At 39.8% G+C, this 27,092-nt stretch overlaps 1 protein-coding gene across 2 annotated transcripts in view; it reads left to right on the top strand.

Annotated features, from left to right (window-relative positions):
- COLEC11 (collectin subfamily member 11) overlaps positions 1 to 24,981 on the top strand; it is a 35,359-nt gene extending 10,378 nt beyond the window's left edge. Inside the window, exons 2-7 of one of the 2 annotated variants that reach the window (XM_057371719.1) lie at positions 7,032 to 7,187; positions 12,136 to 12,207; positions 21,292 to 21,363; positions 22,060 to 22,113; positions 23,752 to 23,847; positions 24,001 to 24,981. In XM_057371719.1, the coding sequence (XP_057227702.1) occupies positions 7,058 to 7,187; positions 12,136 to 12,207; positions 21,292 to 21,363; positions 22,060 to 22,113; positions 23,752 to 23,847; positions 24,001 to 24,410 (834 nt within the window). In that variant the 5' untranslated portion in view covers positions 7,032 to 7,057 and the 3' untranslated portion in view covers positions 24,411 to 24,981. The remainder of the gene's footprint in view (positions 1 to 7,031; positions 7,188 to 12,135; positions 12,208 to 21,291; positions 21,364 to 22,059; positions 22,114 to 23,751; positions 23,848 to 24,000) is intronic. The other variant, XM_057371727.1, reaches the window with a different exon arrangement.
- The last annotated feature ends 2,111 nt before the right edge of the window (positions 24,982 to 27,092 follow it).

Here is a 27,092-nt window from a genome sequence, read left to right as displayed (position 1 = left end):
CATAAAGATAAAAATCTACTTGAGTATTATTTTCTACTGTCTAAATATTCATAGAGAACTATTGTGAAAGATTTTGCACTCAGGTACTCATATCCCTCTAGTTAAAAGTTTTGAAAAAAAGCTTGCCCCTTTCTGACACTACTTCCACCTCACTCTTGCTGAAGCCTTGATTTTATATTTTCAGCACAGATGACAGTAAGTTAATTCTAACATGAACTTATTGGCTTCAGCAGAGCAACATCAGGAAGAAATTTGTCCCAATTTTTTAAAACATTTTTCTTGGTGAAAAAATGAGACACCCTACCTACATCTGACAAGGGCATCTATGTTGACAATCTAAAAGTCCCTTACACCTCACAAACAYTGGCTGAGGAAATGGCTCTGTTGTGCCAGAATGAAGTGTACTTTGGGGAGTACCAAGGACTTCCTATCCTTTTGGTTTCCAGGTAATGCTAGCTTCCCATCAGCTTAGACTCACTCTTTTGTCCTCTACAGCAAACCTCGCTGTTCTTCAGCRTCATCAGGAGCTGAAATGTGTTATATCTGCTTTATGCTTCTCCATGCTCCATAGATTTCWCAGAGTCTTGGTAACCACGGCAGTWATGGCCCTCATTTTTGCAATTCCACAGTATTAATATTGAGGGGGTTTTTCAGTCTTTCAAGTCCGTTGCTTTAACCTTTAAATCAAGAAGTAGAATTTAACTTGAGAGCTTTGCAATGTTATGACAATGATCACCCAATGTTTAAGCAGCTTTGTAATTGATTCTGATTTTTATAGTCTAACTAAATGGCAAATGTTTGATTACCCAAGGTAATGTGCAAGGGAGCTGAGAGGACAAATGAGAAAATGCTTAGATAAAGTAAAAGCATAGCTGCACAAAACATTCTGTAGGTTAGGATGATCAGCAAGGCTGTAATGGAGAAAGATGAGGTCAGTGACACAGGTTTCATCTCCARTGTGAAAGACATTTTCCCCAGGGAATGATCCTTTGGGCCAAGGGGTGAAAAGCAGCTTGTGTCAAAGGTGCTGGACGCTTGTCCCTGCTGCCTCTCCCCACTTCCATCAGAAACCTATCCCTGATGTGTGCTGGGCACTGGTGGTRATGCTGGGACTTCATTTAATTTTTTTCTTTGGTCTTTTATCTGTTCAARATGTTTGAAATGGCATGAAGTCTGTGTCACACCCTGCTATTTCACAGGCATGATTTTGTGGGCATGTGCTGCATCTCCTAGAATTCGGCTTAGGGCCTGCAGGATACTTGAGGATACATGAGCTGCCAGAGAGTTCTGAGGTGTTGAGATGTGGATGACGAGGACTTGAAAAGTCAGGGGAGTGAAAACTGCTGCAAGTTCTTGCTGTGCTTGTAGTGCTGACTCAAAATGGCTGGGGAAAGTCACTCACAAAATGTGGCTGTGGCTCTGCAGATTTGTGTGTCTGTACAAGGAGCATACTCAATTCAGAATATAGAAAATTCAGCTCAGATTCCTGAGAATGAAGCATAGTTTTAAAAATAAGAGAAAAAAAAATTGAAGTAAGTGTGTAAGTAGTAGTGAAACAAAAATAGCTCGAAGATGAGTCCTATAGGATTATACAGAGAATTACAGTTACTCTGAAACTCTGGTGGTGGCTGAGCATTAATGCCAGCAAGCATCATTTGTCTTCTGYATTTTTCATCCATTTGGTTTCAGTTTGGCAGATCATCTGTGTTTCTTCCAGGTCCAAAATAACAACATGGAATAAGCCATTGGCATTTGTGGAGCAGCCACTGGCAGATACAGGGACTTCATGCATGAGGCATCTGCTGGCTCMAGTGATCTCCAAGTGATCTCCAAGCTTCCCATCCATGGCTGGGGGGAAGTGTGGGAACTCASTGAGTGCCAGCTGGCCTGGCTGGTCCTGCAGTGGTTTTGAACGAGCCTGTGGGGCCTTTGGGATTCTCCAATGACCTCTCATGGACTCGTCATTTGAAGCTTAGCTTGAGAAACCTCTTCTCTCTTGGCAATTGAGGCAGATTTCCTAAATCTGACAGGTTTTAAAAGTTATTTTGAAATTATCGTGCTGGTTGCATTGACATGTTTTCATTTCAAATGGAAATAGAGGTACTTTATTAATTTTCCTTTTTAAATTTTCTTTCTCCTTTTATTTTTTTTCAATATTTTCAGTTTATGCTGGTTTAATGGCCACTGTTAATGGCCAGATTTGATTTCTGACCCCTGCATAGGCAGTGAGAAAACATTCATACTTTTACAAGTACTGAACATCTCTAGGTTTCTTCCTGGCATTGGTTTTACCAGTGCTGAAGATACTCCAAGTACCAGGGCAAAAACAGTGTTTGAAAAAACAGGCTGGCACCTTTATTTGAGGACCAGTTTCAATGGGATTTAATTTTCATWAATGACTTTATGCATCTAGGTCTAAAAGGACTTGAAAGTAGGTCAGAAAGGCAAGAAATTTTCTAGTATTTTAAAGTGAAAAGTACTGCTGTAGCACATACCTGGAGATCAAACTCWTATTTCAATCATAGAAAGCAATTTTAGCTGCAGAAGAGATTTCTTTTGAAACCAGGGAAAGATGGAGAAAGTGATGTCCAAAGTGCTTTTGGTTTGATTTCTACTATTAATGTGTCCCTTTACTGCAGCCACAGATTCTATAGAGTATTTAATCTACAATCTCATCAGAGATTCCTTCTGCAATTAGCTTTKCTCAGACCAAGGTAATTTCCCTGAGCATTCCTATGGATCTGGGTGTTGTGACCTGAATAACACTAGAGCAGTCCTTTCTCTAGAACAAATCCATTTTTTCTGTGAGTTGAGCTAACATGAGGTAAGGTGGGGTGTATTGCCTCTGTCTCTGAGACGTGTAAACCCACGAGCAGAGAGCAGGGAATGTGCTGAAGCTTTGTGGGAGATTTTGTTTTCCCCAGGAAATCCTTCATATGTGGCTGCTGAGCAGAGCCAAGAAGCAGCTTTGACAGTTCTCTGCTGCTCGATGTCTGTCTCATCTCTGAGCTGTGTAGGAGTTTGCAGAGGCAGATTAATATTTAACATACCTGGAGTCTTTGATCTTTCAGCTGGAGTCTGGATACATCTAAATCCTCATAAAATGCAGACAGAGGAGATGATGCTGCCTTTTACTCGCTAATGCAGAGACCTGAGCAYCCTCCTATTTTCAATTTCTTCTTCCATCTCAGGCTATTTTATTCTGCTCTCCAATTTGTCCGTCAAGAATCCTTATCATCAGTCCGCCAGGTGCTCATGCTGAAAGTGCCTAATTTCCAGGCTTTCAGCAGGGTRTCTGAACCACTTGGCTTGAAAGCCTCTTTGTCTGATCTTCTGAATCCTGAAGTGCTTCCACTACAAAGAAAAGCTGGGATATCCTGCCTAGGATATCCTGCAGGCTGCTGACCAGGGGTTCTCCTGGGCTTTAGGGTGGGTCCTGCAGGGTCAGGCGGGTCAGACCCACACCCTCCATCTGCTCAGCTGCAAACTCTGTCTCTCAAGAGTGGCTGCTCCTGAGGGTGTCTGAAAGAGCATTCCAGGCACATCCTCCTGGCTGGCTGAGGCAACCACAACTCACTGCTGTCATCCATAAAGGACACTGGACCCTGATTTGGCATTGCAAATCRTGTTCCTGCCATGGACCCTCATTATGCAGTCAACCAGCACTACTCAAATGCTACTGGCCTTAGAACTACTGAAGGTCTGAAAAAACACCCTTCTCCTCAACCTTTGCCTCTGGCTAGTTTTTGTTTCTCCCTCTTGCTTGCTGAGTGTTGTGAATCAGAGACAGGRAAAGGAAGCAGGACTGTGCACTGTGGATGAGTGTCCTGTACCCAGGGGTTAGGAATCTCCTGGGGAGATGTAGCCAGATCCAAGCCTATGTTTGYGAAGTAATTTTATTATGCACATGAGGATATTTTGGAGAAAAGTGCTCTCACAGAGATTGATAGTTCAMAACTGTCTCAAGGCTGTGGTTAAACAGTTTTCATAACCTTAGAAAACAACTGCAAAGTGGCAGGGGACTTGACTCTTTGTTTCCAGTACTTGTGGTTGGCCCTGTGCTTGGACAAGGGAGGCTGTAGCTCAAACAAGCAGGGTTCAGCAACAGCAAACGTCTTTCTTCTGGTTTTGTCTGGATAGCTGGCCTGGTTGCTGCTTTTCCCTATCACCCAAATTTCCACTGCTCTTCCTTTTTCTCCCTGATGATTGCAGTTCTCTATGTCTACCTTGATCATAGAATCACAGAAAGGCTTGGGTTRGAAGGSACCTTAAAGATCTCCTAATTCCAACYCYCCTGCCATGGGCAGAGCATCTTCTACCAGACAGGTTGCTCAGGGCCCTGTYGCTCTCCCTCTTTCTTTTTTAAGCCCATTTTAAGTACTGGAAGATCCCAGGGATGTTTCTGCTGTTTCTTTTCTCCAGGCTGCAGAGCCCCAACTCTCTCAGCMTGTCTTTGTAGGAGAGGTSKYMCAGCCCTCWRAACATCTTTCTGACWCTCCTCAGGACACRTTCTAACAGGTCCATGCATGGCTTTATGATGTACCTCCTCCTCTAGCTCTTGTTTCTCATCCTCTGGTGGCCAAAATCAGTTTTGTCCTGTATCCATGAGAAGCCTCGAGTGATAATTGCTGCARTTGTGACAAAACTTATCATGGCCTAAACACCTGAGCAGCAGTTCCACTCTCCTAGGCATTCTTTGTGGTTGGCAAAGCTTGTCTATGAAGTAGTTTATGCCTGACCTGACACAGGATTGCACTGCCGGTTGTGGAAATCCTCAGACTGTCCCTGTTTCTCCCTTCCCCCATGGGAGGATTACCGAGCCTTACCCAGGACTAACGTTTCCTCAAGGTTTCCTGACCCACTGTAGCCCATTAGACTATGACTGCGTTGAGATCTCTTGACTCAAGAGCTCTTCCAGGTCCAAGCATAGACACCTTTTTAAGGCATGGTTCCCCAGCTGCAGGTCTCTCTCCTTTGGGGAAGTTGGGGAAAATAGCTGGGTCAAAAGGGACTCATAGCATGCACAGGTCYTTGCCCCMRATCTGGATGATCTGTAAGARCTCAGGGGTTTTTGTGGAGTCCCCCTGTCCTGCAGTGTGGGTGTAGCAACAGATGGTGTAGCAAGGGGGTTGTGAGGCAGAGCAGCCCTGACTGCAACTCATGGCACACCCTCCACACATGAGGAAGGAGACAAAATCTGCTCCCATTGCATCCCCTTGCTGTGGTCTCCTAGGGGATAATGGAAGGACAAACTGGAGGGTAATTCAGAGGGACAATTTGTTCCCCCAACTCCAAAATCATCTGCTTGGCCTTGCTGCTAAGACATCTGTTGTGCCAGTTAACACCTTCAGGCCATCCCAAAAATAACAGTTCCACTCTCCTAAATCCACAGTATGTTGAGGCCAACAGACCCACATACTGGTCCCACACCTGGGCCTAATCCTACTTGTCTTGTTTTTGAAGGGATTCAGGGAGTGGAAATTAATATAGCCCAATCTTCTTGCTCTAGATGTAAAATGCACATGTCCTTATGGYGGCTGTAAAAGATGACAAACACCCTGTCATGACTTTCAGCTTATTTGTGTAGTACAGAGCTCTGGTTAAAGAAAGACTGGAAWAACATATCAGAAATACATAAATAACACTTTTGTCAAAGTATTTTTACAGGCCCCCTAAATGCTCTCTTTTGACAGTGCTTTCACACAAACTCCATTTCATTTCAGTTGTTTTCTGAGACATCTCTTCACAGYCTAATTTCAGACAAGCCATTTTACTTGTCGGCTTAGACAAGGATATGTTTCAAAGGTGATTCYCTTCAGGAGTTATTGAAGATTCTGATGCAACTTTATTGAATGATACAGTGAAATATTACCGGCCTTCTGCCCTCAATGACTTGCATGAGGGCTATTGTATCAGACAATTTGCCTGGGCACAAATCCAGTGCTCAGGTTGATGGGAAGTGAAGTTTCAGGCCTTTGATTTTGTCTCATCTGTTACTGAATTTCCTCTTTATAGCGGGATCCACACTTTCTAAGTGGGAACTTGGTACTAATAACTTTCAGCATGTGCCCAGGTGGCCAAGAAGGCCAATGCCATCCTGGCCAGTGTGAGCAATGGTGTGTCCAGCAGGACCAGGGCAGCGATTGTCRCCCTGTACTGAGAATTGGTGAGGYCACACCTTAAATCCTGTGCCCAGTTCKGGGCCCCTCAGTGCAAGGACATGGAGGAGCTGGAGTGAGYCCAGAAAGACAACAGAGCTGGAAAAGGGTCTGGAGCACAAGTCCTGTGAAGAGTGTCTGAGGGAGCTGRGGCTTAGCCYRGAGAAAAGGAGCCACAGGGGAAACATTATTGCTCCTTAAACTACTTGAAAGGTGGTTGTAGCCAGGGTGGAGATGGTTTTTTTTTTCCAGGTAACAAGAAATAGGAATAGAGGAAATGGCCTCAGGTTGTGCCAGAGAGAGTTTAGATTGGATATTAGGAAAAATTACTTCACGGACTGGAGCCAGTTGTGCAGGRAWGGGGTTGAGTCACCATCCCTGGACATATTYCAAAGATAGGGASATGTGGCACTTGGGGACATGGCTTAGTGATGGAYTTGGCAGYGCTGGGTTAAGGTTGGTCGATGTCCTTAGAGATCTTTTCCAGCCTAAACAATTCTCTGATTCTAAGCCTGCGTGCTGTATTTTCTTCTTTCACCTTTCCAGACTGCTGCCTCCAATGAGAAATCATGAACACAGAATTGCCTTTTATTAGCCCTGCTTAATCTCCTTCTTGTTTAATTAAATTTCTCCTGAACTTTATCTCATCCAGTCTAACAGCAAAAAAAAAAAAACCTGCTAAGTGTGCTGCTGCCTGTTTTGTGTGTGTCTGAGGAGCACAAAACCTGCTTGGAGGAGCTGCACATGTGCTTCTCATGATGTAGGTTATGGCACACAAATATATATTGCATTTGTAGTGGGATGCTGCATGTGTTCAGAAACTGTTGAAAGCCTGTGGAATTCTTATAACTGTTTATTCATTCTTTTGTTTAGGAGTCAGTGACCTGTAAGTGCTCATTATGAAGAGAGATCTGGTTTTCTTGGTGACTCTAATTAGCCTTGTCTTCCTGTCACTGCTAAGATCTGGATATCCTCAACACATTGCAGAGGAGTCCTGCTCTGTTCAGATTCTTGTTCCAGGCCTCAAAGGTAATGTGAAAGCCTACTCCATTATTCAAATATTAATCTTTTTGTACTACCAGGCTCATTTGCATCTCTGACAGTTTCTAATGGAGACAAAGAAGGTGYCTCTCAGTTGTCCTTTCATTTGCCCCTGTTTGTAGTCTCCTTAAAAATGAAATTTAAGGTCCATAAGGTGAAATTAAATGGTTCAGAGAATGCATGCCAGTGTCCCAGATTTGCTCCTGATCAGTAGTTCTTGTTGCTCTTTTAAATTGCCTGCTTGATCTCTCTGTGTTTATACTCAGCAGTGGTACACATACCCAAAGACTGTAAAATCAGGCCTTACTTTATACCTGGAGAAGTYTTCATTTCTATTTTGCAATGTAATAGGAATTATTTTGTGTTTTCTTGTCTTTTGTTTGTCTTCTTTTGATATTTTAAAACCTCAAATACCTCTTTGAAGAAAGAAAACATTAGCTAGGTTTTGGGCATTTCTATAGTTTTTGTGGAAAAAAGGCAACATTTTTGCAGAACATGCCCCCAAACTATTGCCCARAGAAGATGGTGTAATAAATTATTGATCTTTTCACAGGAAAAAAATATACCTTGCATAAGAAATCAACCACTGGGAAGAACTGGCATTTTAAAGCAACAGCATCCATTATGGTTGTTGAAATCCCAGCCCTGTTTAGTCAATAACAGTAATTCCCTTTGTGTAGACTATGGCATTTCTGTTGAAATATAACACTTCTGAACATGGGAAAATACTTGTTAACTAAGTACAAAAAAAAAACCCCCATGAAAATCACCAGTTTATCATCGACAATAAAAAAAAAACATTTTTTGAGAACCCATAACAAACCTTTTAGTTTTTCTTGTGATTATGCCTCATAGTGTCACAATACTCACCTAACCAGAACTGGTGCCATTAATCTTATCTGTACAAACCTGGGCTTTCTTTCCCCAGTTGCCTGAGGGCCACAGAATGGACTGCAGGCTCTCTCTGTTCTGGTTTACTGATTGGGAAGGGCAAGGCTCAGTTCTGCTCTGCAGTTGTTCGAAAAGCTAAATTGTGAGCCCAGCTTGAGCAGGGTTTGGCTGTGGTATAAAATGCCCTTTCTAGATATTACCCAAATTGTGTGTGGCTGCCCTGTTTTTGAGGCAAGAGAACTGGGCTACAGGGATGTGGGTTCTTCTTGGCCAATTTGCTTTAAGAATATGTTTATTTTTTAATATTTATTATTGTTTTGTCTATTATTATTATAGATGCAGCTTTGGATGCATGAATTCAAACAAAAACTATTTTTTTTCTATTTACTTCATCAAGTGGCTTTTGATCTTAACAGTATTTAGACATTCTGCAGATATTCTAGTTAGAAAGAGCTCTATCCAGGCCTCCTGAGGTTTGAATTCTGAGACTTGAGTAAAGTTGTTTAATTTGTTTGATACATTTACTGTATAAAAGACATAAGATAGTGCTGTTAATGTGACTTACAGARGACAACACAATCAGGTTAAATATATGTTGTCCAAATACACATGAAAGATCAGTCAAAGGGTCAGACTCCACTGCCCTGGGGACTGAAGTTTTGAAAATACTTTTCATACAAAAGAAGTTGACRGGCTTGGACAAGTTTTGTGACTTCTTTGCACTGTTTTCCTTATTTGTGTAATCAGTCAAAATCTATGATTATCACTTTAATACAGTGATCATTATTGTTATATGCAGTAGAGGTTTTTAAAGTGTGTAAACAGTGCAGGACCCTTKGGCAGAAGACAATTCTGAGCCTGGAAACCAGAGAGAGGCCTGAAAACCACCATGTATTAATGACTTCACCCCGYTTCATGAGAAGTTCGCCTTGCAAAACTGAGAGAGATTGATGTACAAATTCAGTGAAGCACAAAATGGCCAGATACAGACCTTGTTAATGTGAAACCCCTAAAAAGCTTTCAGTGCTCCAAGTACACTGTCAGGGGGACTGGCTCAGAGAAGAGGCGATGAGATGCTGCTGTCCCCCGCTGGCACAGCTCCAACCCACTTCCCTGGCCAAGGCTTCCTCTAAACTGAGCACATGTGTGGCCACGTGCCCAAATTTCAGCTCCCATGCAGAGGAATTTGCTCACTGCAGCTTTTAGATCTGCAAAATCTCCTCCTCTGCTGGGCTGCCAGCAACATCTCCAGTGGCGGAGGAACAGAGCGCCGTTCTGCTGCTGAGCTCTGTCAGAATCTGGGAAAAAGAGGTACAGGGAAGAAATGGAAGAAATTAGGGAGAACATGGGATATGGGACTGGCAGAGGAGAGACACTTAAGAAGTGGTGCAAAAAGTGGAGCCCAAATGGGGTGGGAAGGAGGAAGTCATCAGGGAAAAGTACTCAAAAGCAGTGGAGGGTAATGGAGGAATTTTAGAACAGAAAGAGATAAAAGGGGAAAAAAACAAAAAAAAAGAGAAGAGTTCAAAGGATGAAACTGAGTGGAGAGACTGGAAAAAAAAAACAGAAAAGGACACAAAATCAGTTAGGATGCTACAGAATAAAAGAGGAAATCAGAAGGGGGATGAGGTGAGGATGAAAGTGGAAATAGATGTTGAAGAAAGCCAGTAAAGACGCCAAGAACAGAAAAAGCACAAATGAGATTAAGGTTAACAGTTTAGGTCTTAGGGACTGGTTTTGATGATTCATTGGGAGTTTTTTGTTTGTATTTTTTAGGTTTTCTTGTTTTAATTTGGGGGGTTTTGTGGAGCTTTTTGCTTGGTTTTTGGGTGGTTTTTTTGGTAGGTTGGTAATTTTTTTAACTCAAGAGTATAAAGAAGTAAAGAAAAGTGTTTGGGAAAACCCATGGCTCTGAGAATGCAGACAGCTGACTCAACCATGTTTTAGAAAGCCAACAATATTAATAACTGTGCTGAGTGTGAAAAAGCAATGGATGATGGAGCCTCACCACACAGCTCACTCATATTCTTCCTGAAGTCCAGTTTCTTTTGATAGTCACATGAAATTGAAGTTACTATTACTGTGGAGMAAAAGATAACATAGAAGAATCTTTCAAAGCTTAAATTCTGTTTGCCATCTTGTTTTGTCTCCCKTCTAGTGTCTAAAGCAGGAGTTGTCTTCATGGTCTCAATGAGGTTCAATACATAAAAAAAGTTGATGCTATGTTAAAAAAAAACAAATTTTTTTACACTTACACTTGATGCATCTACTCACACAGGGAATATGAGTAATGGAAAGAAAATAGGGACTTATATAAGGCAAAGCTGAGCTGGGCCACTGATCASTCCCTCTTGGCCAAGGTCTTGCTCCTTAAAAGAGCTGGTAAGAAAAAAATGAAGATTGGTCTGTAGCTGGGCCTGCAGTGGAGTATTCTCCTACTGGAGAAAGTTTTTAAAACACCCACACTAAGGAATGCGGTGTCATCGTATTAYAGGAATAAATGCAGGCAAGTGTAATGGCCTGAAGCAAGAGTGATCTATTTTATTGATCCCTAATGCACAGCTTTCACTCTGAAGAACGTGTACAGCAATAGGCTGTAATAGCCTGCTCTCAGCCTCCAGAGAGCAAGGAAAAGTCATTGTCAGGATTTATCTTTGGGAAGCAAAGAACTCATAACCAGCCCTGAGGGGGGAAAGGCAATCATACAAAGCCTATTGGTTACCTGATAATAAAAATGTGACGTTCCCAAATGTGCCAAATTATAGCCTGTTTCATACTAACAATATTATTCACTGGGGATTATGTGAAGTTTGTCCTCATTAAGGTCAGAGAATGGCCTATTTTTGCATGTCTGAAGGCAGGGAAGATTGTCTGGAGCCTGCTGGCAGCCTGAAGAATGAAAATATAACAGATGGAGGGCTGAGTTCAGCTCACAGCCACCTAGGTCTRCAACAAAGAGAGGGATGGAAAGAGAGCTGGAGGCTGCATATTTGAAATGTGCCAAGTTGTGGCATGTTTTCACATGTCATCTCTGTGACCCCCTCTGACCACAGCTGCCAGCTATGCCAGAGAGCTGGGCTGGTGGAGTAACCACTGACTTTCCTGCTGTAGTGCTCCTGTCAGCTTCCTGGAGAGCAGCTAATSCTCACTCTCCTCCATGGAAATACAGCGTTGGGACATCACGTGTGCTGTGCTGACTCTGGATTTTACTACCGGCATTTGATTTTCTGTGGAAGCCACAGAACTTTCTTCTCCTTCATCGCATAAATGTTGTTTTGTCAAGGTGGCTGTATAAATCATTCTTTAAACTTCTGTTTGTCAAAGAGATTTAAATTTTATGTCAATGGTTAACTACAGTAGTAGTAGAGTAGTAGGAGGCAAAACAAGCTAGGCATCCCCAAATTTTCAATGAAAGGCACCAGGGAGGCAAACGTTAGCAGAAAGTGATGTTTAAATTTGCTGAATATAATGATGCACCATGCGATATGTGAATGTAAGTACTCTGCATAGTGGTTCATSCCTCAGAGATTAAAAGGCACAGTACATAACTGAGGATATGTAGTCGAGAATTACTCTTTCATGCTTAAAAATGGTCCTGTAATGATGGATGTARCAATGCCTTCTTATAGGTCCCAAAAATTGCATTTAAAAAAAAATGAGGTCACAGTTAAGCCATTTTCACTTGAGAATTAAGCATGTCTTTAGCAGGGGCTCAGAAACAGTTTGGTGGACAAAGAAGTTCATGGGCTAAGTTGAGGTCCAGTTCTGAACTTCTGCTTAAGTGATTTGTGCTGTTGGCTTTTTGGATGTCAGTGATATAGGGAACATCCATAAAGCTAGACCTGTTGTATAAGACTTCAGTCATGTACTGACTTAGGGTCTRTCAGTGTCTACACAGCTGGAGAAAAATAAACCTGTTAAATCACATCACGTCAAATCTGCTTCTGTTTTTGCACCAGAGAGAATGGCATTCTTKTCACTGCTGCTAACAGAAAATAGTCCTGGTTTAATATGATTCTTTTTTTGTTTCCTTTTGTGTCAACAGGGGAGGCTGGAGAAAAGGGGGAGAAAGGTGCTCCAGGTCGTCCAGGCAGAGTTGGACCTCCAGGAGAAAAAGGTAACTTTGTTAAAGAAGATGTTTTGAAAATCATTYTTGAGCAAATGATCATCTCATTGTGAGATGATGATGATGATGGGAGTCCTCTCTCCCTTTGCTGACTGACTAAATCATCCTTGGCCATTTCTGTTTACTATTGTCATGGTTTAACAACAGCTGGCAGCTCAGCCCCACTCACTCACTTGCCTGGTTTGGATCGGGAAGAGAATCAGAAGCTTAAAAGTGARACAGCTGATGGGCTGAGATAAAGAGAGTTTAATAGGGAAAGCAAAGGCCACACTACACAGGCAAAGCATAACAAAAAATTAATTTAGTGTTTCCCAWGGGCAGGCARGTGTTAGCCATCCCCAGGGGATCAGGGCCYATCACACATAACAGTGATATGGGAAGACAAACTCCATCATTCCAAATGGTCACCCATTCCTTCTTCTTACCCCAGCTTTGCATACTGAGCATAATGCCATATGGTTGGGAATTTCCCKTGGGTCAGTTGGGGTCAGCTGTCCTGGCTGTGTCCCCTMCCAGTTTCTTGTGCATCTCCAGCTCCTCGCTGGTGGGGTGATGAGCAGAAAATGTCTTAATCCTGTGCAAGCACTGTTTAGCAATAATGAATGTTACTTTGGTCACAATCCCAAATATAGCAYCCTACCAGCCACAATGATAAAAATTTTTATCCTCACCAAAACCAGTACAACTAAATGCACTCATTTGTAGACTAAATATTACTTTCTGGTCAAAAAGATTCATTTTGGAAGTAAAAAAATCATTTTTTGAAAGGTCTCTGTGAAGGAAGGCATCATAATGTCATCTTCATCATTTGCCTTCTGCAAATGAAAACCCCATATTAGATCAGAGGGGAAAAAAATCACAAGACTTGATTTTTTTGTTTCTTTTTGCTTGTGAATTTAATCACCTGCAACATCTTAATTAAAACCATTGAGGGAAGGCAGTAAGACATAATAGGCAGAGATGAACATGAGTGTTTCCACATTTTTTGGATCACAATTCTATAATATATATGGGAAAATGGTGATAAATTTGTTTGCATTGTAGTTCAAAAATATTTTTAGCTTTTGAGAGGGATGGTCTTCAACAGTGTTCGGTTTTACAGCTGAGAGAAATGTAGCATTTCTGTCTTGCAGAAAATTCTGTCTTCTCACATTTGTCTTCCTCCTGAAGAAAGGAGGAAATTTGACCTTCTTCAGTTTTTCAGGAAGTGTGTGTTCTGAAAGGTTCAAATTAGAAGTAGTCAAACCCTTTTATTTCAATATTCAAATTAAAGACTGACATTCTTGTCATCAGCAGGTTGGAGTTAGCCTTTATTAAACCAAGTTTGCAATCTTTCTTTCAAAGCAATCGTGGAGATAATTTATGCTTCCTTGTGAGGATGCATGATCCATTATGATGGTCTTTTAGGCCGTTTCAAGAGTCTGATACCTGCAGTTTTCCCTGGGATCAAAATCCATAGCTAGAGATCTTCCCCCTACAATGCACTGAAAAATTTATGATTTGCATGAGTTGCGTGTGTGTTCAGTCAGTGTATTTCCCGTGTGGATGTACCTTCAAGGACGACTCTTAGAAAAAAATACCGGAAACTAAAATTTCAAGTCTTGCAAGGCAATGCAGCATGAAGTGAAGTATTCAGGTTAAAAGGTTGTAAAGAGCTCATCTAGTCCAATCTCCTKATTTAAACAGGGCAGACTTCAGTATCAGAGCAGGTTGCTCAGGGCCTTGCACACTAGACTTTTGAAATTCTCCAAGGAYGGTTTGTTTCACTGGTGCCACTGTGAACGACCTTTTCCTTGGAGCCTACTGAAAYTTTTCCAGTTGTAGTTCATAATCGTGACTCTTGCCCTTTCTCTGTGTGTCTCTGAGATGAAAAGGCTGCATCTTCTCTAGAAACTGCTTGTAATTAGTGGAAGACTGCAATTAAGTCTCTCCTTACCTTTCTSTACTCCAAGCTAAATAAACCCATCTTCCTCAGCYGGATGTCAATTTRCTTCCMATGTGTAAGACCAAAGATTTTTGGGCCCTCTTATGCAAAGGTGTTTTTTCACCCAGCCATTGACCAGACTTCATCAGTGCATCACAGGTGAGGAATTTAGGATCTGGCTGAACCCATGATATTCCTGTCAAGTGCCTCAGCCTTCTCCTTATCCTTTGGCATGAGATTTTCTTGACAACTTCTTGAGTAACTCTTTCATCACTCTGTCTTGTGCATTTTGTCTCTCTTGGCATTTCAAAATACTTTGGACCATCTGAGGTGTGGAAGTGCTCTTTTTCAGTCTGGCCAATCTGTGATGTAGCATTTTATTTATTTCTTTCATACTGTAAAATTGCATTTGTCTGAAAAATAGTTCTCATGAGGTATGCTTGATTAATGATAATAATAATAATAATAATAATAATAGGAGTTTTCTTTTTTCCATGCCTCAAAATGTCCAAAATTCTGGTGAGACTGAAAGAAGAAACACTGAAGTGGAAATGCACTRCAAGAAAATATATATGAAACAGAAAAGAGATTAAAGAAAATGGAATATTAATGCATACTTTATCAGTATTCTTCCAGACAGTACTTTCAGTTCAACACCGGCAAAATTTCTGACTGCTTCTGTAGCAACATTTTTTTTCTGCTTTCCTTTTTTGCATCCAGACATCTCTCCAAACAAGCCTTTGTTTAAAATAAATTCCAATTCAGTAGTCTTCTTATTAATGCTGTACATTTTGTAGATATTTGTCCTCATCAACTCCTTTCCAAAAATGCTTCTTATAAAGAAGAAAACATTGTTACCTTAAAACCAGTTTGGATTATATGGTACTCCATGTCATCCTGGTACTCTATCCAGCATGCTTGGAATGTCAGTGTTGACTGGATAAGCAAACAGGCTTCACAGATGTCATTTCTAGTCTATGGAAAGGACACAGAAGAATATCCAACTTTGACCTGGAAAAATCTTTCAGTCTCTGGTTAACCTCCACAGACTGTATATAGTGTGCAGATCTATAGTTAAATTCAGGCATAATTACTTTTCTGGAGTCTCAAGATGCATGAGACTGAGTATATTCTCTTCCAGCAGACCAAGGATTTTCCCATTTMTTATCCAGAAGATGGAACTTTGAGGCAAAAATGAAATATAACAGTATACTTGACAATAATCATTGTTCCTTCACTTTGCATTTGCCCCTAAAAACACCCATGGAGAGTCACAGCAGCCCTGTTTCTACATAGTATTCTGTTAAATTTTGGTMACTGTGTTAGCATGTATTTCACCCCCTGTATTTCTCCTGAAGCCTGCTAACTTTTGTCTTAATATCTGGCTCCTTCTATTGAGGGAAGCTGCTAAATTTAATTTTATTTTTCACCTATTTGAGTAAGTGATGGTTTATGTAAGGGAGAAATTGCAATTCTTCTGCCACATTTGTAGAGTTTTCTACTTTTAGTCTTAATTTTCATTATCAGAATCACACTAATTCTTTTTCYTTTTTTTTTCTTTCCCCTTTCTTTGTTTCATTTTCCTAGCAAGTTCATCTAAGAAAATGTGCTTAGTTTCTTTCAACTCCATAGCTATATAATAACCATAAAATAACTTACAGAAGAAACTATTTTCTTATGGCATATTTGACCTGAAATGAACAGCTTAAGATCAGAAAGTGCTCCAAATGTTTTTATTATATCCTTTTCTCATCATATTTTCAGATTTTGGTAACTCAGAAACTGATAAACATTAAAACTTTCTGGTGCTTACCTGCAATAAATCTCATTCTGGCTGTCCTGGTACTTCAGGGTGACATCAACACCTGATGTCTTTGGGTGCTGAATAAGGTTAAATTCCACTTACTTTCCTCATTGCTTTTAATTAACTGTATAGGTCAATTATAATGCATAGCTTGTCAGCAGAATATAAAACTGTGTTGGCCTAATGTAAACCATGGAGCCATGGGTCGAGTACAGTGGTGGTTTCAGATGAAGGCAGGGTCTACTGCAGTGCAAATTTTGGGGTGTGAAGTGCGAGGAATGAACTTTCCCCACTTGCACTGAGGGCTGTACTCTAGACCCCCCTGCTGGGAGTAAACTCAGTTATTTCACTGAGTCTTGTTGTGGTCTGTGAGTGCGTAACTTCCATGCAATGAAATTCCACACAGATAGGTCAGTAACAACACAGTCCTCTGAATATTTCCAGAGTACCTTACAGCAATCAAAATAAGGAGGGGAAGGTGAATTTGCTCTTGGAATATAACATCAAAGGACTGGCATTAAAAATATGTTCTTCAAGACATTTTAATTTTCTTAGAGCCATAAACATTCAAAATATATTATATTATATTATTATAGCATTTTAATTTCAGCCTCTATACATTGTACCTTATTATGTACAACTATAATGGAATGTYCAGCAGAGTCGCATTATAGAGCTTTTGAATTCTTGGGCTTGGAACTCAGCTGTCTCTACCTCTGCAGTGTTAACAGAGTGATTTTGGCTTTTGGAAGCTAACACTTTCCCAGGCAATTCTTGGGCATATTTTGGGGGCTAACACAATGARCAGCTTGCAAGATTATCCTGGCTTGAAGAGAATTTAGTATCTTGGAGTGTACCATTCTTGGCCACCTGGTTCCCACTGCCAGTTAACAGTCCCAGGCATTTACTTGTACAGGCACAACCTCTTAAGTAGAAGAGAAGACTCATTAATTTAACTGGATTGGAGCCAGAGTGCTCAGTCATTTGTATAATCAAATTCTAAAAAGAGGTAATAATATCTTAATTTATATTTTATTATTACTGATTGCTCATTAATATGTAATCAATCAATCCTTTGCATTTCTGAGTCCATTTTYACACGAATTTATTGCTCGCTAAGGAGTGCAGCAGGCAGCATTCCATATARAAGTCCTGACATTGACAGTTGTGAACTCACAAAGTGGGTATCTGGCTCAAAACTGTCTTTCAGTTCCACCTGAGCTCAATAGGATTTTGAGAAAATCTGTACCAAACTGAGTGGACAAAAAGATGGCAGATGGGCTTCAGTGTAAATAAATATATTGCCTAGGGACATTAGGAATGCATAATTTAATCCATACTTAAATGATGCCAAAACCCAAAACTGTCACTKAAAACTCAAGGACTGCTCTGAAATCATTAGCAAGTGTCCCAAGGCCAGCAGAACCCTGACCTTCATGAGAAAAGGATGACAAAAGGACAAAGGACAAAACAGGAAGCTCCTTTTACAGCTGATTCTGTACTGTACAAAAGCCTGACATGCACTGTCTCAAGTAATGAGTGTTCTTCTGGCCTCTGTCTCTCATGAAGGACTTGAGAAGTAAGAGAAGGGCACCAAAAATGTGAAAGAGGAGCTGCCTCATAAGGAGAAACTGGACAGGTTGCGAGTGTTGCATCTGTGCATGGTAGTTTAAGGAGGCTATAATCAAGGTTACAGAAACACCAGATCCCATCACATCTGAGCTAGGAGGCACTGCCTGAAGCTGCTGGGGATGGATCCAGCAATTCCACCTGCAAAGGACTGCAGACACTGGCTGGAGTTGTGTGATCTTCCTGTGCTGCACCTTCTGCTGCCATCACAGGAAACAAAGTCTTGGGCTAGAGGGGCCATTATGAAGAGGCTTGACATTATGTTGTTAACTTAATTCTAGCAAGATAGTATTTCATGAGGGCCATTCTTTCTTTCTTTGCTTCTGAATAGAAACTCCTCCATTCAGGAATGTATCCTACTATTTTCATTTTTGTTTTGAATGTACTTTAAAATCCTTTAAACTTTTCTGCTGCCTTCTTAGATTGKATTTTTTTCTTTCTATCTTTAGTTTCCTTTACACATTTTCTAATTATTCTGATTTCTAGTCAGTATACGTTGATAATAGTTTAGTCTTTTTTCACCTCCTGTTATGCAAAGCTTTTAAAGTTCACTTTGTCATTATGATACCTGTCTAACATGAGTGGGATGGATCACCAGTGAGAGGTGTTTATTTTTCTACTGCCTACTGTGGGAACCTAGATAAGTATCTTAGACTAAAAGCCCTAGCTTTAAGATGGCTAATGCTGGGTGAAAATAATTTGCCCCAATTACATAAAATGCCACCTGGGATTATGTGCTGTTGATTCATGTAAGAATATTTGTTTAACATTGTTACTCCCATGGAGAGTGGGATCAAGTGCACCTCCAGGAAGTTCACCARTACCACTAAGCCATGTGGTGTGGTCGTGTCTTGGGGGTTGTTTTTTATCCCATCCCATTTTGTTTTCGTTTTTGTTTTTGTTTTGTGTCTGGGATGATCTGCTTGGTTTTTTGCTCATTTTATACTCGCTTTTTCCTTCAGCACTCTGGAGTTTACTGGCTTGCTTTCCCTGCTTCTTGGGAGCCCACAGCCAAGCCAAGCCAAACCAAGCCAAGCCCAGTTCCCTCACCAATCACTGACCTTCATTGGTGTGGATAATTCATATTTTTCAGCTTAAAGGAGTTCTGTTGACATATTCAGAATTTTCTGATTTCTAGTTGCCAATAGTTTTTAAAAATGAAGTATCCTGAACGTAGATTACTGCTATAACATCTTTATAACCTTTAAAAATGTCATTCTCATTCAAGTCAGGCTCACTATTTGCATCAGGAGTGCTGACTGCTGCAAGACTATCRAGGTACACTGGGGGAAAGACTTTAATCTTCATCTATATCTTATGTTCTTTTCTAAGTACCCTCTGCAGATTGCTGTCAAAGATGGCACTAGAGTCAAGAGGCCTTTGGTGTGGTTTGGTATACTTCTACTTTCCTTGTTAGGTAGGTGTCTGTGATGTCCTCTATGTCAAATCATGAATTTGATTTGATTTGTCTTTAAATCCTTAAGTTTGGGAAGAAAACTACTGCTCTCTTCTTTGAAACATGATTCAATTAAATTTGTGTGACATGGTGAATTTGCATTTCTGCTGGCTTTGTCTTTTTGGTGCCTTTTTCTAAGTAGTTTTATACCTCCTTATCTGTTCCAACTAATCCTGGAGARATTGCCCGAACTGTATGAAGATCCCCATTTATGGTATTGCACAGAGTGAATCCCCTAATTTTTTTTCACTTGTTTTGCAGCCCACCATTCATCTCTGGATTTTATTTCTTCTCTCATTTGTGGGTCTGAAAATGCCACCAAGAAGATTACTTAGAGTTTACTTCTCTTCAGTTTCTCCCAAAATCCTTTAAATTTTCTACAATTGSTTGCAATGTGTGCCACCTTCATCTSAGAGATGACAGATGACTTTCTTCAATTCTCTATTCAAACTTTGTGTTTGATTTTCTACTTTTGGTCTATGGAGACTTAATTTCTTTTATTATCCTGGTTTCTTTCCAGCTATTACTTCCGGATTTCATTAAGACTCCTCARACTGCATTTTTGACAACCATAGGGCTACTAAAAAGGGCTTTACAAAAGGTGTTAAAACTTTTGAAACCCTCAAGGCAGATGGATCTCTCTTGAAACTTTGTGATTTATTCTGCAGAAGAAGCAGAATATGCAAGCCCCTGGAGTGGAAGCAAGGGATAGTCACTCTAAGAGAAACCCAAATCTGAACAGTTCTTTTAATGAGCTAAGGAGGTTTAATGTGTGTCTTCATTGCTTGAGATAACACACTTTCATTTTACTTCTGAGTGGATCACATAGATTTTACTGGCTGTGACTGAGAAGCAGTTCATTTTCTGGGCAGTTTTTACGAGAAAGAATGTGAAATAATTTTATATAYTGTATTTTATTTGTGCATTAGATTTATGAGTTTATTTGATTTCTGGTGTAGTGGCTTGAAAGGAGAAAGCATTCAAACATTTGATAATCTGTAATGGTAATCCTAATTCATTAATATGCAAAACAAGAGACATGAGTTTCAGAACAACTTGATAAACTGATTACAAGATGGTACTTCCAGCAGGAGAAGATAAGGGAAAAATATATTTTTGGTTTCTGGTGAAAGCCCATGTCCAGCAGTGTCTGCATTTGATACTTCTTATTTATTAGAAACAAAGGAAAATCATTGATTGTAGGACTTGCCAATAATTAATTAGATCAACAAACCACACACATTTGGCTTCTCTCAGCTCAGAGGAAATTGTTTTTTTTCTGGCTCGTGTCATCAAGGGACAGGAATTGCTTGAGACTTCATGGAGTAATAGAGAGGACATCTCTTAGCCCAGCAGTGATTATATTCTGAAATTTGTTACTGATTTCACTTTTAAGTTAAAGGGAATGACAAAATGGGTCATAAAATTATCCAGCTTTCAAAAATTCTGTTCAGCTGCAGTAGCAACAGGGGGCAAGAGATCTTCAGTTGCCATAGATCCACAATTGAGGCAGAGCTATGACAATTTGCACAATCCAAATGCTGGATCCCTATGGTAGATTTTCCTCCTAATTTATCTCATTGTTTCCTTGCACGTGTATGGTTGAATACAGCAGATGTTSCTTTGAGCAAAGAAGCAATCTTGTCAACAATCATTGAAAAAACTTCATAAAGCAGTCTTGGTCTTGGATTTCTGCAGGTTGGGAGYCTCAGAAATCATTCATCCCTGTAGTCCCTCCATATCCACGCTTTAATAGTGTGGTACAATGGAAAACCCATCTATATGACAGAATCATAGAAATAAGTCATTAAGACCAAAGCCAGCCCCCAGTTACAGTGCAGTCACTGAAATGAAATATCTGCTGTGCTTGGATCCTTCAGGTCTTCTCAACTTCATGATAGTTTTGATCTGCTGATCCTTGTTTGAATGCAACATCCCCTCCTGTGCATTTTCAACATAATTCTGTCACGATCAGCTGAAAGAAGTTTGCAAAAGCTTTTCCAGTGGCTTTCAGCCAAGAGCTGTTGACAATTACACCTTCATGCCTTGTAAATGCCAACTGCTCAGCAAAGATAAAATCATTGTCTAGCTTGCTATACGTAAGTTCTGCACAAGGATGAGCTGGACCTCTGGAGTTCAATGAACATTTGGTATAYAGTGGGGTTTTGTTCATTGTAAAAACTGACATTGTGAGCATAATAGAATCTGCATGAATCAGACTACATTGCTACCTTGTGCCTTTCACCTTTCTGTTGTGTACAGGAGAAATGGGGGACAAAGGACAGAAAGGCAGCATAGGACGGCATGGAAAAATCGGTCCTATTGGTTCAAAAGGTATGTTTAATTCAGTTGTTTCTCCATTGTGTTTCAGATGAAAAGTCTGTGATCATTTATATTCGACAAAAGAATGGCTAACATGTCTCAGAGTTTACCTTAGTARGGATTTTCTGAYGCTGTAGTCAGCCAGGTCACTGAGATCTCTCAGACAGTTACCTTTTGCTCTGACAGCAGTATAGATAACCTTAAAGCACTGTGAATGTCCTGCTTTGAGGGTAAATAAAGAACTTTGCACTGTCCCACTAGTGTGGACATTTAAGAAAGCAGATGGGAAGATGTGCTGTACTTTGGCAGATTTTTAAGAGCCAGAAGATGTGTTTTCTAATGTTRACTACTTAATAGGCTTCCTATGTGATTTTGGGTAAGTCATTTGGACCAGTGTTTATCTAAGCATCTAGATTATGATTTGAAATTTAGGTATAKCCAGCCCTTTTTCCTCTATAGCATCTGAATGTACTGCTTCTGTGAAGTTTATGAATGTCAAAARTAGATATTGGTACATACTTTTTATGTTCAAGTTTCATAGGTTTGCCTGGCCTTTGTTTGGAATGAATAGGACAGAAAAATAATTTTACTTGGGCATATTTCTCATATTTCTACTTTCCACATTTGAATTTTACTAGGAAAAAAAAAGTGCTAAATGAATTTTTGACAGAAAAGCCTGCCTTAACATGTTATTTTTCATGTCCTCAGGTGAAAAAGGAGATAATGGTGACATAGGACCACCAGGTCCTAATGGTGACCCAGGTAATAATCCATAACACATTTGTGTATGTGAAAGACTTTTTATCCCTAAAAATACAACTGTTTACATACTGGAGGGAATAATGAATGATTTTTGCATAGGTACTGCAATATTTCACTGTGATATTTTCAAATWACATAAAATCACTGAAGTTGCAGTAGTTGCTGGGCTTGTAGAGTTTGTGCTAAAACAGTGTCTCATACCTTCTCAGAGGAGAAATCTCTCCAGAAGCCTGGTGGGAGCTCAAGTGCAGATGTCTGCATCATTCATCACCAGTGCAAAGGGACATCTCTGCACATCTCACTTTGTCTTTCAGCCAACACAAAGGAGCARGTTGGATGCTCCTGCCCCTCCATGAATTACTGTTATAGGAGCAGGAGATTGTCAGGAACACAGGTCACAGAATCAGAGAATGAATCAGATTGGAATGAATCATGTGTCCCACCTTTTGCTGGATTGTGTCCAGATGGCTCTTGAATATCTGCAGTCAGGGAGACTCCACAACCTCTCTGGGCAATCTGTTGCAGTGCTCAGTCACCCACAAAGTAAAGAAGTTCTTCCTCATGTCCAGGTGGAACTTCCTGTGCATCAGTTCCTGCCTGTGCCTCTTGTCCTATTGCTTGCTTACACCAGCAGAGCCTGGCTCCATTTTCTTGTGATCCCCTCTTCAGATTATTTTATGGAGGTATTATGGATCTTCCTTGAAGTATTTAGATGTTCTAAAGAAACAGCCTGGCATTAGAAGAACAAGCCTTGCAAGAGTGGCAGGCTGAACTGAACCCATCCCTTCCTGGCAGAGTGCTTTGGAGGTGCACAGATTAGATTTCTCATGAAAACATAATTTGTCACTAATTCTTGAGCCAGTGTCATGCACCTGGCCCGCATGCGTGGTTTTGCAGGGCAAGCACCCTATRCTTAAATGGATTTAGACAACTRRGCTGAGTCATTGGGTAGCCCAATGYAGATTGTAAATAATTACATACAGAACTGCTAACTRTAATAAATGCAAACTGTAATTGATTCTCATTTTGAGACATGTGGTCATAAATGTAACAATGAGTCTTTTAATATTCACATTCAGATTATCTTTGTCAAACTTATACCAGTTTGGGTTAATAGATGATTTTCTATTGTCTAATTTTTTTGTCAGAAGTGTTGTAAATTCTGTACTTTCAAAAACACAGAACTGCATTTTGCAGATAATTATGTGCATTATGTGATTGGAATTTTGGATCTGCTGTGTTCCTTGTGAAGAATCTGCAAATAATATTTTTTGCTCTGAAAGAAGTACTCTTTGAGGACATTTAAAATAAGTTTACTTAAAAGGAGAATTTTTTTGAAATTATTTTAATTTAAAAATATTGTGGTTTTTTTGCAGAGATTATCTATCTGTGTTTAGGTTAGYGCTAATAATTCAGGGCTGAAGATTCGTGGGAAGTGAACTGAGCTGTTTTGCACAGGCCCAGACACCCCTGAGAATCATATAATGGTGCAGGATAGTGAAGGCTCTAATTTTCTGTCTGTTATTTGTAAGACAGCTTTCTCCAGGGCTGCCAGGCTGGGTCTTYTCACAAAATGGTTGAGACAGTTGTTGAAATTAGGCAGCTTTTTGCTTTGGGTGCATCTGTATCATTTCACAGGYATCCCTTGTGAGTGCAGCCAGCTGAGGAAGGCTATTGGTGAAATGGATATTCAAGTAGCCCAGCTGACGACAGAACTAAAATTCATTAAAAATGGTAGGTTAATTTKATATAACTATTTCCCTTTCTTGCCTCATTTTACCGGTGCAATCGCTCRCAGAGAGCGTCGCCGTTCCACATCTGATTTGTGAAGCTATTTTGGGGTGTGCAGTGACTTGGTTTATAGAAATGCGAGTGCTCACTTTTCAGCACTGCCCTCCCCCGCAGCTGTTGCCGGCGTGCGTGAGACAGAGAATAAGATTTATCTGCTGGTGAAGGAGGAGAAGAGGTACAAGGAAGCCCAGCTCTACTGCCACGGGAGAGGAGGGACGCTGAGCATGCCCAAGGATGAGACTGCCAACAACCTGATTGCCTCGTACATCAACCAAGCTGGGCTCACCAGAGTCTTCATCGGGATTAACGACCTGGAGAAAGAGGGGAATTTCGTCTATTCCGACCGCTCGCCCATGCARACCTTCAACAAATGGCGCAGTGGGGAGCCCAACAACGCTTACGACGAGGAGGACTGTGTGGAGATGGTGGCGTCTGGAGGGTGGAACGATGTCGCGTGTCACATTACCATGTACTTTGTGTGCGAATTCGACAAAGAAAATGTTTAGGCTGCTCTGCTCTTTATTTTAAGAAAAGCRTTTAAGACAATTGTGCAAGTTACTCTGTGTTTATAGAGTACAAGTGAAATTTTGCAAGTATGTGGCATCGGTGTTGTACAGCTGTAAATACAATTTAGGTATTTCAAATATCAGTATTTACCCTTCAGAAGGGAAGAGCAGTAATAAGACATAGCTTGGTTGGGTTTTTTTTTAAATGTAGGAAAGTATATCTGTTTAGAAAAAAAAGTGGTTTGGGGCTAAACTTTGCCCTTACAGCAGTTAACAAATGTGATTTTGTGACTGTAATGGAAGGCAGAATTTGGTCTCTAGTTGATTATGATTATTAGAATGATTAGAASTAGATTCCTGATATTCTTTTATCTTAGTAAAATTTGTAGTTATAAATGCTAATTACTTGTAATGCTACAGGGGTATTTTGGCAGCAAGACAAATATTTTGTATACTCCAGTTAATAAGTGCAACTATTACTATAGGTTTTCTGAATGTTACAACTTTTTTTTTTTTTTTTTTTTTTTTTTTTTTTTTTTTTTTTTTTTTTTTTTTTTTTTTTTTTTTTAAAGCTGACCAAAGCAAAGCAACAAATTGTGATTTCTACCAATTTTATAATGTTACCTTATTAAACTATTTACAGATGTATGACCAAAAAGCATTTAAGTAAGCTGAATTTTAATGCTGAGGGAGGAAAAAGTCTAGTGAAAGGTGTCCCTACCCAKGGCAAGGGGTTGGAACTAAGTAATATTTGAGGYCTCTTCCAAACCAAACTATTCTATGATTCCATGATTCTATGATATGAAAGTTCTTATAATTMAGTATAGAGTCTCCATCCAGGTGGTGTTTTGGGGTTGGCGTAAGGTACAAGTAATAGTTTGATTTTTTTGGATTCCTTAGATGAAAATGATTCAGTGCATGAAGTATTTCAGACCCCAAATTTTTATAAGATAATYTTGGTTCATCTTGTTACAAATCAAGCAAAATACCAGCCCTCCACAATTTAAGGTAGACTTTATATATATGAAATTAAGCTCCTGAAAACATGTTAGCTATCAGTTCCTTTTAGTAAGAAAATAGTTTACATGTTCGCAGAGGTTGTAAAGATGATCCCCTGAAGAGCAGAAAAGTTTCTGAAATTTTCCTGATTATGTATATAGCAGTAATAAATAACTTGCACAAATAATTTATATACCAAATTTACAATTGCATATGATGGATAATGTGATGTATATTTAAAAAAAAAAAAAAAAAAGCCCTGCATAATTTCACAAAAGAAATGATTAATTACTTTAGATCTTCCCAGGATCCAGTTGCATGACACCTCATCTCACTGTTAGGCACAGAAAAATCAACAAAATTTGCAAAATCACTGACTCTGTTTCTTTAGGAAGACCTTACAGTGTTTTAAGATTATTTTTAAGGATAAATGATCCCTTTTAATAATATTCTGATCAAAATGCATGTCTGTTCATTATGGGAGATTGGTCTATAGGATATCCACAGCAGATATGGCATGTGGTCCCAGAGATYTCCTTACAAGGCAAAAACAACTCAAATCAACTCTGCTGTGCTATGGCATGCAAACAATCAATGACCATACAATGCTGTTCATATCCACAGGCTCTGACATTATTTGATTTGTATACCGAAGAGAACAAACTGCTTTGCTTGCTATATTCACTCTGTAAATCTCAATCCTTTCTATATATATATATGTTTGCTATTAATTTTGGAGATCACTAGCAATACTATAGTATCCTATATTATTTGATTTATCAGCCCAGTTCCAGAACAATTACATGAAATGAATGAGTCCTTTGATTGCTTTATTTTCTTTTAATAAAGATAAGTATGATACCTGTGTGTTAGTCATTCTTCYGACTGCAACTTGAAATATATTAAATAATGTGAATCTGTCTCTACACTAATATTCAAAGACTCTACAGAATTTGCAGGGAGCTAACAATTCCAGTAGAGCAATTTGTTTAGAATAGTGCCTTTTGAATATCATGATTGTTTCCTGCCTGCTATAGAAATCCTCAGAAACCGTTTAAATYTCCAACATACTTTTGTCAAATAACTGTAGCTATATTAAAACAGTCCAAACCTGAGATACGGATATCTAAAGCTCTCTCATTATGTGTGCTGAAGTTGCTGTTTATTTTTCACCTAGGTTTTGAAAGACTCTGTTGTATTGTTCTCAGAAAGATGAAAAGAGGCGTTTTAGGGAGATGGGAAGCTTTTTGAGATGCCAAATGCTCCTATTTTTGCAGGAAGTCACACCACGTTTTAAAGATTGCCTTGATGTGTGGAGCATTTAAACAGTCTCAATTTCTATTAAAATTTGAGACGAAATAAAGGCAATGGGAAAAAACATTTATTTTCCCTAGTTTTCATGTTCTTCAGGATATTTTTTTTGCAATGCTTGATACGTGAGGCAGAAACTAAATGAGTTTCATTCTGCATACCTGTACACTGGCTGCAGCAGCCCTTATTTCACCCTTTGAGCAGGGGAAGCAAATATAGTGTGTAAGGTCTCTAGCTGTCCTGTGAGGGGCAACAACTGCGCATCTCATATTTACCCCTTCGAGGAACTGGGTGAGAAATGATGGAGGCATTGGAAATGAAYGAGCCCTTCGTAATTTCTTTCACCCTCTCGTTCCTGATGCCCATAGGTAG

The sequence above is a fragment of the Malurus melanocephalus genome, unplaced genomic scaffold, assembly GCF_030028575.1.
Source record: "Malurus melanocephalus ecotype Western Australia unplaced genomic scaffold, MMel_1.1 scaffold_6, whole genome shotgun sequence".
Lineage (NCBI taxonomy): Eukaryota > Metazoa > Chordata > Aves > Passeriformes > Maluridae > Malurus > Malurus melanocephalus.
Note: the sequence above shows the minus strand (reverse complement) of the source record. Positions and strands in the feature narration are given on the sequence as shown.